We start from the raw sequence: 10131 nt of genomic DNA on the forward strand, positions 1-10131 counted from the left end.
CCCCCCCCCCCCCACCCCCCCCCCCCCCCCCCCCCCCCCCCCCCGCTGTATCCAATTTTATAGATACGGGGAAAATTCTGCACAGGGTTTCTGTCTCTCAAACACTCGCCCTATCTGTTCAGAGAGCACATTTCCAGCACCAGTGGAGGAATCTCATTCCTGCTGCTAGAACTCAAAGTGGACACAAAGGGAACGCAGGAGGGGCTGCTCATTACTTGCCCTGAATTCTTCTCGCTTTTGTGTGCTCAGAAGTCTGATTCATTTCGTTAGTTGTTTCTTTTGGCAGTTTCATAACCGTGATTCAAGCTCTCAAGGCATTCCTTAGACTACAGAGTCATCCTTCTACCCCACCTCCCAGTAACCTATAGATCAACATTCGGCCAAAAGAATGTATCTTGTAATAACACGACACTTCACGATGCTGCATACTCAAATAGGGAAGGGGAAGGGAAAGGGAAAGGGAAGGGAAAGGAAATATCTAAACAAGGAAGAAATAAATCAAAATCCAAAAGCTGTCACGTGTCAGGCTGGAGCCACACAGCACCATGAAAACGGGAGAGTAATCAAAAGTAATTTCCTGGGGCGCCCGGGTGGCTCAGTCGGTTGAGCATCCGACTTCGGCTCAGGTCGTGATCTCACAGCTCATGAGTTTGAGCCCCGCGTCGGGCTCTGTGCTGACAGCTCGGAGCCTGGAGCCTGCTTCGGATTCTGTGTCTCCCTCTCTCTGTGCTCCTAACCCACTCGCATTCTGTCTCTGTCTCTCTCAAAAATAAATAAACATTAAAAGAAAAAAAAATTTTTTTAAGTAATTTCCTTTTTGTCCTTCCCACCCACTGACAGCAGCAGGAGAGTAAAATCCCCTTGGTGAATGAGCTTTTAGACCTGGGGAAACTTCTTGTTAACACTGTATTAATTCGGTTAGCACCTACACTTGGAGATCAAAGAGATGTCCCGGAAGTTTTGGCAGTTTAGGGCTGATACCTACACAGCACCTCTTTTAAGTCACTCCATGGAGCTTAAGTGTTTTAACACTATCTTGTGTGTAGAAAACTTGAGAAATTTAAGCCAACATTCTCCCTATCGGAAACCGCAAGGGTGGCTTTGAGCAGGCTCACGCCGCCCTTTAAAAAGGCAAACCGGGCCCTGTCAGATTTCGTTGTTCTGGGTTGGACTCCGGCTGGGAGCACCAAGGGCGGGTAGGTGTTTCACATATGACCTAACACTTTATTTGCTCGTTTCCCAGGGACCGGAAGTATGTGCTTAGGTTCAAATACCCAGGATAGGGTGAATTCAAGTGTTTGCCAACATACTCTGGGCTGAGAAAGGAGGCACCAAAAATGAAGTACAAACATTCCAATCAGATAATGGTCAAACTCCACACACAAAGCTAATTCCATGACAAGTTAAGATCTAAATTGAAGGAGGAAACAAAGCTAAGAGTATTGAACACCTAATATATGCCAGGCACTGGGCAAGGTATTTTTCCTCTCCCTTCCCCCACCCCTTATCAATTCACCCAAGTCTGGGGACAGAGCTAGGAGAAGCCTCATTCAAATCACTCATTTGACAAAGGAGGGATCCGAAGTACAGAAAGGTCTAGACACCACAGCTTAGAGCCAGAGCCAGAATGCACATGTGGCCTCTTCCTGTCTCAGTTTCCTTACCTTGCTCCAAGGATGCCAGCCAATCGACCAGTCATCATTTTGATGTGCCACCACCATCACTGGCAATTTTTATGGCTCTCCCATGCAAACTTACTCGGTTCTGGACTAACACCGAACTTAGCGTGCTGTTAATTGATGCTTTTGCCTAGAAGGTTCTTGAAACCTGCTTTAGACTTGAGTCATGCGCTCATATCGCAGAGGAAATAACCACATTCAGAGCATTTGTTTACTTAGGATTACTGAGATGCCAGCAAGGCTGCAAAAACCAGTTTGGTGTGGGACGCTGTCAACCCAGCTCCCCACAGGAGGTTTCTGACTGTTCCAGCTCCTTTGAACGAACTTCACTCCAAGGTTACACTATATTATAAGAATTCTACTAACTGTAATGGGCTGGAGAGATAACTGAAGAGATGAAAAAGAAAGAAAGAGTAATTGTAAAAGTGAGGCCAACTTTAGTGGTGTCTTAAAACAAGCTGTACGAAATGTGGAAAGAAAAGACAAATGAGTCAAAATCCCTCTTTGCTTTGCTCGCAAAGACTCCTTGATTTCCTTTTTTTCCCTTTGAAAGTCCCCTTCAAAAATGTGAAACATACTAGGGAAAACAGAGCCAAAAGTTTTCAAGGAATGAGTCAGTTTTCACTGTACTTCCTCCAAAGCAAAGTTTTGATTTTATTCTCTTACTATTAGGAACAAGCCCATGAATTAGCAAAACAAATCAACAAAGTCCACGTACTCTGTGCTACACTTAGACATGCCTAAGTGGTTCCTGGGGCCAACACTAAGGATGCTTAACGGCAGCAAAGCGGCCATTAGCTTCACGAACGCTGAACTGTGTAGACCTATTAATTATTTGAGCCAAGGGTATTATATACTCTTAAGTACACAAGACGACCATTATGGACTCAGATATATGACACGGAAAGACAACTTTTGTTAGCCCTGACAATAGGCTCAGCCTGTCTGATTAACTCTGAAAGGCTGCAGTATAAGGCGGTCTAGATGGTTCAGTGTATCCACCCCGCAGACAAATTTATACAATGCAGGTGCAACTTTTTTACAAGGATAGACCTTGACTTCCCTCTAAAGCTAATAAATGCCTAAAGGGGGCTAATTTTTTTTTTTTTGAGGAAAAGACGTTTTAAATAAGCAAACAAATAATATTGGAGAGAATGAACTACGAATAAATTTAAGCATTCAGTTTTTTACACCCTACTTCATTCCAGAAAAGGGTTTGAGGAATCTAAGTTTGGACGTCACCAAATATCTCCTGGAGTGATACCAATGTGAAGCTCAAGTTTATTAAGCAGTTGAGCATGATGCTCACATGCTTCCACCCTGGAGCCAGAGTGCCTGGGTTGTTTTCTCGACCAACTCCTCCACAGACTAAGCTCTATGACCTTGGGCAACTTACTTATTTAACCTCTGTGTGCATCAGTTGTTTTCATCTATAAAACACTCTAGTAATAGTATCTTGCGAGGTTGTTGTCAGGATCAAATGAAATGATCCATGTGAAACACACAGCCCGGCTCTAGGCATACAGGGAGGGCTCACTGAGCGTGGGTTGGCATCATTAACGTAGGTCAGGGGTTCTCAACCTGGCTGTGTATTAGAATCACTAGAAAACGTTCTAAAGGTGCTGAGGCCTGGGACCTACCCAGACCAAATGAAATCCAGTCTCTGGGACGGGAAGCTCTTGAAAAGCTCTCTGGGAGGTTCCTAGGCTCAGTCAAGGCCGAGAACCACTGACTTAACGTCTTACCTCACGCTCGCTTCCTTCACGATGTCCCGCGCCTAAGAAGGCAGATGTTTCCAGGTGCTGACAAACGCAGTAGGAATCAGCGAGTACGGGACCGTGGTTATGCTGTTCCACACATCTAACGTTGGATCATAGCAGTCCAAAGTCTTGCATCGCTGAATGCCAAAGTAGCCTCCAACCACGTAGAGTTTGTTTCCGGAGGCCACGGCGTGGCAGCTCATGCGCTTTGCCGTCACGTCTCCCACCTTGGTCCACTGGTAAGTCTCGCTGTTGAATTTGTAAGCAGAGCAGGCAGAGAACTCTGTGTCTCCCCCCATAATGAAAATCTGGTTACCCAGCACAGCGGCCGCTGTGTAACGCCAGGGCTGGGGACAGGTGGCGGGTACCGTCCACCTGTTTTCACACTGATCGTAACACTGAACCTTAGGGAGCTTGTCATGACTGACGCTGGTACCTCCGAAAGCAAACAACTTGAGTTTGGCACTCACTACCGCGGCGTTGCTAACGCCTTCTCGGAGTGGGGCCACCATGGTCCATTTGTTGGTTGTGGGGTCATAGTGTTCTACCTGCTTTAGGGAGACTGAGGGCGAGGCCGGGAGACAGCCAGTCGCAGCCGTGTGCCCCCCAACCACATACAGGCAGTGCTTCAGTTCAGCAGAGCCGTGGCCAAACCTGGCCACCAGCATGGGGGCAGCTTTGGACCACTCTTCATGCAGGGTATCATAAACCCAGACATCTTTCGAGACCCCGTTTTCAGACCCCCGCCCCCCAGTAATGTACACTTTGCAGCCAATTGCACATGCACTGAACTCTTTTCTTGGGCTGGGGATGTCAGCCTTGGGAATTATTTCTTTGGCCTTCTGGTCTACCAGGTACAGCTTGTCACACATGAAGGTCTGGCCCCCCAAGAGGAAGAGGGCATGGCCAGTTTTCCGAGGCCGGGCACAGAGGCTGGTTACCACGCCGTCGTTCTGCAGGATTTTCAGTTTGCACCTGATGGCCTCTTCCACAATCTCCTTGCTCTTTCTCTGCTTGGTGATGAGTTCCTCCATGGCCACGTTCTCCATGAGATAAATGGCTGGCAGGAGAGCCAGCCTCACTGTCTGCAACAGCTCTGGGAGGTAGCAATAGCGTTTCTTCAGGTCATAGCTGATCCAGTTAATTGCAGACTCGTACACAAGCCTTTCATCTTCTGTCTCTAGCTCTTCGCTGGACAAGAGCTGCACCACCATGTCCTGGGGCAGCTGGAGGAAGTCTTCGTTCTTCCTGATGGTTTGGAAATTGCTGAGACACATTCTCCAGGAGAGTTCGTACAGCTTAGTGCACTGGTGCGCATCGGAGAGCAGCAGCATGCCCAGGCAGTTGGTGGGGTGCAGATTCTTTTCTAGGAACTCTGCGCATGCATCCCGGATGTCCTGAAACTCCAGCATGTCACCGGCTTCCAGGAGCGATTCCGCATTTTCTTCATTGATGATGACCCGGGAGGAGTACGCGTAGTCAAGCAGCAGCTCCAAAACCTCGGGGTGGATGGAGTTGTCGAAGTTGACCTCACTGTCCTGGCTCTCTTTCAGGCCGCCGCTGAACATGGCTTCAAAGTAGCGGCTGCACGCGGCCAGCACGGCCCGGTGACAAGGGAAGGTCCTATTTCCAGCATGGAGAAGGACATCCGTGAAGAGGCGCTGCTGGCGTAAAAGGTTCAAGTGCGTGAGGACGCTGTCCGCGTAGGAAGACTTGTGAAACAGATAGATGTTGATGGAGCCGCTGCTGGCCCTAGACTTGCGGTTCTCATGCACGCTGACTGACATTTTGTTTCCACTCCTAAAAACAAAACAAAACAAAACAAAACAGACCATTGAACAGCGATGCTCCTGAGGCTCAGAACAGCAGAACAAAGCAAAACAAGGAGTCATGAACAGAGAAAACAGGACACTTCGCCACTGGTCTTACTGCCCACTGTTCTGAATATGGACAGTCACTCCTGTCCAGCGTCAGAGACGGCCACCTAGAAGGAAAGGCATTCACTGGAACACTGTTGAGCTACTGGAACACTGTTTAAAAAAAAAAAAAAAAAAAAAAAAAAAGAGCCACTGCTTGAAAGCAGGTTCGTCTTGGAAAACCTGACTGCCCACTTTCAGGATACTGAAGTCCTCGAGAATGTAAGTCAGCAAAACCCAGGCCTCACTCTCACACCTTCCTGTCCCTTGTCCAGCTGATTCACGCAGGCCACGTAAAATGCTGGGCCTCCAGCTCTCGTAACGCCAGGATGGGCACCAGCTTTTATGCCCTATGCAACATAAAGCCATGTGTAAAACAAAATACCTATTAATTAATCCCATTAAGAACTCCTTTAGTAAGATCCAGTCTCTCTCTGAATCACAGTCAATGGGAAACGTGACATTAAAATCATAGGCCTAGGCCAACTTCTACTATGATTGGATCTTTCTTTAAGTGTCACAAATAATTTCCAACCAGACAATTCTACCACTGCAGGGTCCTCAAAGAACACCAATATAAACATGACCAAGTACTGATGAGCAGGCTTTTGTGAAAACACAGAACAGATCCTGGCCACGATCACCACCCATCTTTCTTGCTCTGGACAGCTTCCAAAATGAGGATTTGCACACATAAAAGGAAGAATATTTTGAGTAGCATACCCATGACTGCTGTTTTTCTATTCTTCCTGCTTTATATCAATTCTTAGAAAACAAGATGCAAGAACAAAGGATCTATCCATCCCTCTCTTTTCAATTAGACAGTGCATCACCAGAATCATCCTTATGTACCTGCAAACACAGGCACGTGCATAGGAGTTCAAAATGCAAACACTGCCTTATCTAAATCAAAAGCCCTTGTGCACGTGTGTGTGTGTGTGTGTGTGTGTTGCCAGCCGTTGTTAATTGAGGGACACCCTAGAATTTATTTGCTGACATGCTTTCCTCCATATTAGTGAAATTACTGCAAAATCTAATGCTCTCTTTGGCTTTTTTCAGGAGGTAAACTGTAGGTTAAAGACATAGTAAATACCTATCACCTACCTTCAAAAGCAGAACTACATGCTTTTTTTTTTTTTTTCAAACTGTATCCTTCTGTTATTTCAAAGCAATAAAGCCTTCAAGAACCTGCCTGTCCAAGGATTCTTAAGGAAGTTGTTTATCCCAAGAGCGTTAACTGTGTGAGTTACAGTATCTGTTACAAACCCAGAACAGCTAGTTCTCACAGCATAGAGCTGAAACCTACCGCCTCCTTGTTTCCTTCAACTGCTCGGATACCTACTGTTTTGGTTTATATTGCAGTAATTATTAATACATGCAAATGCATGATGTACCACAGATGCACGGGCTAGATACCAAGCTGGATTTCCTGAGCAGCTGTGGCCACAGCACAGCAAACAGCAAAGGCAGCACCAGATTTGCCCTTGACACACGGGTGGCCGTTAGGTGAGGCAACTTGTTTTCCTTCATTTTGGGATTGTAACTTTTCATCAAGAGTAAACAGCTTAGCGGAAGAAAGTTAGTAACAAAGTCCTAGGGTTCTGTTGTTAGGAAGACAACACTAGTGTCCATGGTGACTTAGGCTAGGACTCAGGAGCCACACATCACTCTTACCTCAAGGAAAGCCTCTACAGTCTGGTCCCTTTTAACCAACGCCCAGTGCTCCGGAGAGCCTAACATCTCTGATGCTCTACCATTACAGTTGTGAATTCGTACATCCAGTCCCAAGTACTTGGAGCACGATTTTAAGCTTAAACCTCAAAAGATAATATGAGGGGGAAAAAAAAAACATAGTATGAATATTCCTATGCCTTACATAGAAACTTACAAACATGCCAAATCAAATCAGTAGTTCTTTTTTTAAGCTAATGCTTCGAAAGCACCCTCAAAAGCTGCCTTCTCTCAAGCTAAGAGCGAATACAGCCGTAACTGGAGAATGAGACTGCCTGCACAAGGTATGTAAGCACCACAGTGCCATCACACCGAGTGGAGATCACACCCGGACCCAGAACGTGTTTCCCTGAGCATTAGATTTCAGAGAGTGTAAAACAACATTCAGGAGGCTTACACTTAAGGAAACAGTTTGTTTAGAAGGCCTTAGGATATAGGATCTGCATCCCTATGCATTCTATGTTTATGCTCCTGCATTTTCCAAGTTGGCCCACAAAACCAGAAGGAAGAGGCTAGCCTGTCATCTTGGCTACCATCCAGATGGAGAAGCATGTCACAGTCAAAATCCAACACTCTTACAGCAATATTTGCTTAAAATAAAAGGTAAACTTAAAGACACAAGGGAAATGACCTGCTTTCTGGTTGAAAATTATGCAAACATCAAAATATCAGCAGAAGCCATTTATGCAGTCACTAAACATACCTTCAACAGAAAATGAATCATCCTTCTGGCATTTTTAAGCCCCCAGAGAAATAATATTTGCATGCCAAGTAAGTAGCCAAAAAAAAAAAACAAACAAACAAACAAACTGCACACATATACTTAACCTGCATCTACAAAGGAGAGAGAGAAAAGGGCTGCTATTACCGTGAACATCAAAAGGACTCCTAGTTACAGTAAGTTCAGTTCACTTAATGCTCTTTACCCAAGCCCTCTGCTTCCAACACTTTGCATCCCGTCACATCTCCTAAGATTTTGAACCTGTTCTCAACGCACTCAAAGGAGAAACTAGGCAGATTTTCTCAGGCATTTACCTTACTGATAAAATGGAACTTTAGAAAGACACTGTCAACGAGAAAAACAATCGACCATACAGCCGCCTAGAACACTTGCAACGCTCTTTAACGCGCTGGCCACACCTGAGAGGGCAACACGAAATTGCATCCTGAACAAGTTTCATGGTTCGTCCCCACCACGCCCACCAATTCCTATCCTTCGAAACTCAGAATATTACACTGAAGGCCAAATACCTGCATGAGAGGAAATTAATTGTTCAGGAAGTTTTCATTCATTCCCTACAGACATTCCGCCGCAGTGAACATGCCCTGACGAAGGGTGCGTGCGTGTGGCCCCAGCGCTCCCCTGTGCCGGGTAGGGTGCAACTTGCTCGGCCCTAGGGGCTGCGCGGTGCCAGGCAGAGCGACACCCACCCCGAGGGAAGCGCCGCTTCGGGCGGAGGAAGGAGACAGATACTACCCTGGCCGGGCTCTCGGATCCCCAGCAGCTCGTCCCGGGGGGCCGCGGACGAGAGGAGGCCCCTCCGGCGATGGCCAGCGTCTGCACGCTATGGAAGGGCAGCAGCGGCTCCCGAGGTCTCCTCCCCAAGAACAGTTCCCCCACCTCCTCCCAAGTCGGAGTTCCGGGCTCCGGGGCGAACGCACCCCCGCAGGCCGAGCAGCCCCGCAAAGCCGCGGCGCCCGCAACAGGTCCGGGGCAGCGGAGGAAACTTACAGCAGAGGCGACCGGCGTCGGCGCACAACCAGATGGGTTCTCGCCTAGGTCACCAGGCAGGAGGCGACGAGGCGGACGTCTCAGCCCCGGGGAGCGGCGGCGACAGCCCGGGCGAAAGGAGCGCGCATGGGGCGCCAGCCGGGAAGAGGGCAGCGCCTCGCGACTCCCACGCCGCGGCCTCTGCCCGCGACCCGCGGAGCGTCTCCGGGAGCGCGTCTCGGGAAGGGGGAGCGAGCCTGCGGCTGCCGGCGCCGCGCGAGGAGGCGGGCAGTGCACTCCGGGGAGGGAGCGAGGAAGCGCTGTGCGCGCCGGCGGTCGCCTGGCGTCTGGACCCGGTCTCCGCAGCGCCACCGCCGCGCCGCCTCCACTCTGGCTGCCCAAGCAGTCTGCGCCCAGCAGCCGCGCGCCGGGCTATAAGCGGCGCGGCGCGGCGGGGCGGGGAGGAGAAGGGAGGGGAGGGAGGAGAGGGCGCGGGTGCGGAGTGACACCAGGGGAAGGAGGGAGGAAGCGCGTGAAGGCCGCCCGCCGTGGAGGAGGAGGAGGAGGAGGAAGGGGAGGAGGAGGCGACGGCGAGGAGCTGGAGAAGAGCGTGTCGGGGGAGTTAATCGAGAAAGGAAGCGGGGGAGGGGGGGCCTGCGGAGAGTAGAGAGAAACAAAGCGGACACGGTGCCTGAGCCACTAGCAGCTGCAACCCTCAGGGACCGAGAGTAGCAGAAGTTTGGCCGGGTCGGAGTGCCTGCGCCTCTCTGGCCCAGCCCGGTGAATGGATAGCCCCGGAGCTGAGGGACCCTGGGCAGGGGAGGCACCCGGCTGTGCGCTCCGCGAAGCCGGAGCCCGCGAGATGCTTAGGAAAGGTGGCGAGGGGCAGGCAAGGTGCCCGGCGCACGCGCGCTGCGTGGGACACCTGGAGCGAGGGCAGTGGCGAGGGCAGGGGCACAAGTTTGGCCACTCCGGGGACACTGCAGGTCGGCCAAAGGCGGCCCGTGGGGTTTCTCGCTGGCAAGGGGCAGCCAGACTCGAGCCCCTGGCGTTTCCCCTGTGCCCCACCGCCCCACCCCGGCGGGTGCGGCACCCGCGGCCGGACTCTGCCCCACGCTGCGGGGAGCAGCAGCCGCAGTCGGGCGCTGTCCCGCGGGGCGCGCACCACGTGCTCCGCAGCCAATCGCCGCCGCCGCTTGATTCAAAGCGAGCTGCTCAAAGGAGCGGCCACGCCGCCCCCTCTCCCTGGCGATAGAGCCGAAATCGCCCTTTCGGGCTGGGCCCTTCCTGTCTTTTATCGCTCCGTTGTGTTTAGCTTGGAGCTCAGCAAAGAA

General features: G+C 50.2%; 1 protein-coding gene across 1 annotated transcript in view; it reads right to left on the reverse strand.

The window, feature by feature from the left end:
• ENC1 (ectodermal-neural cortex 1) overlaps positions 1-9110 on the reverse strand; it is a 12529-nt gene extending 3419 nt beyond the window's left edge. Inside the window, exons 1-2 of the mRNA XM_049649634.1 lie at positions 8819-9110; positions 3425-5239 (exon numbers count right to left, since the gene is read on the reverse strand). Of these exons, the coding sequence (XP_049505591.1) occupies positions 3457-5226 (1770 nt within the window). The 5' untranslated portion in view covers positions 5227-5239; positions 8819-9110 and the 3' untranslated portion in view covers positions 3425-3456. The remainder of the gene's footprint in view (positions 1-3424; positions 5240-8818) is intronic.
• Between the last annotated feature and the right edge of the window lie 1021 nt (positions 9111-10131).

This window comes from Panthera uncia, assembly GCF_023721935.1.
Source record: "Panthera uncia isolate 11264 chromosome A1 unlocalized genomic scaffold, Puncia_PCG_1.0 HiC_scaffold_17, whole genome shotgun sequence".
NCBI lineage: Eukaryota > Metazoa > Chordata > Mammalia > Carnivora > Felidae > Panthera > Panthera uncia.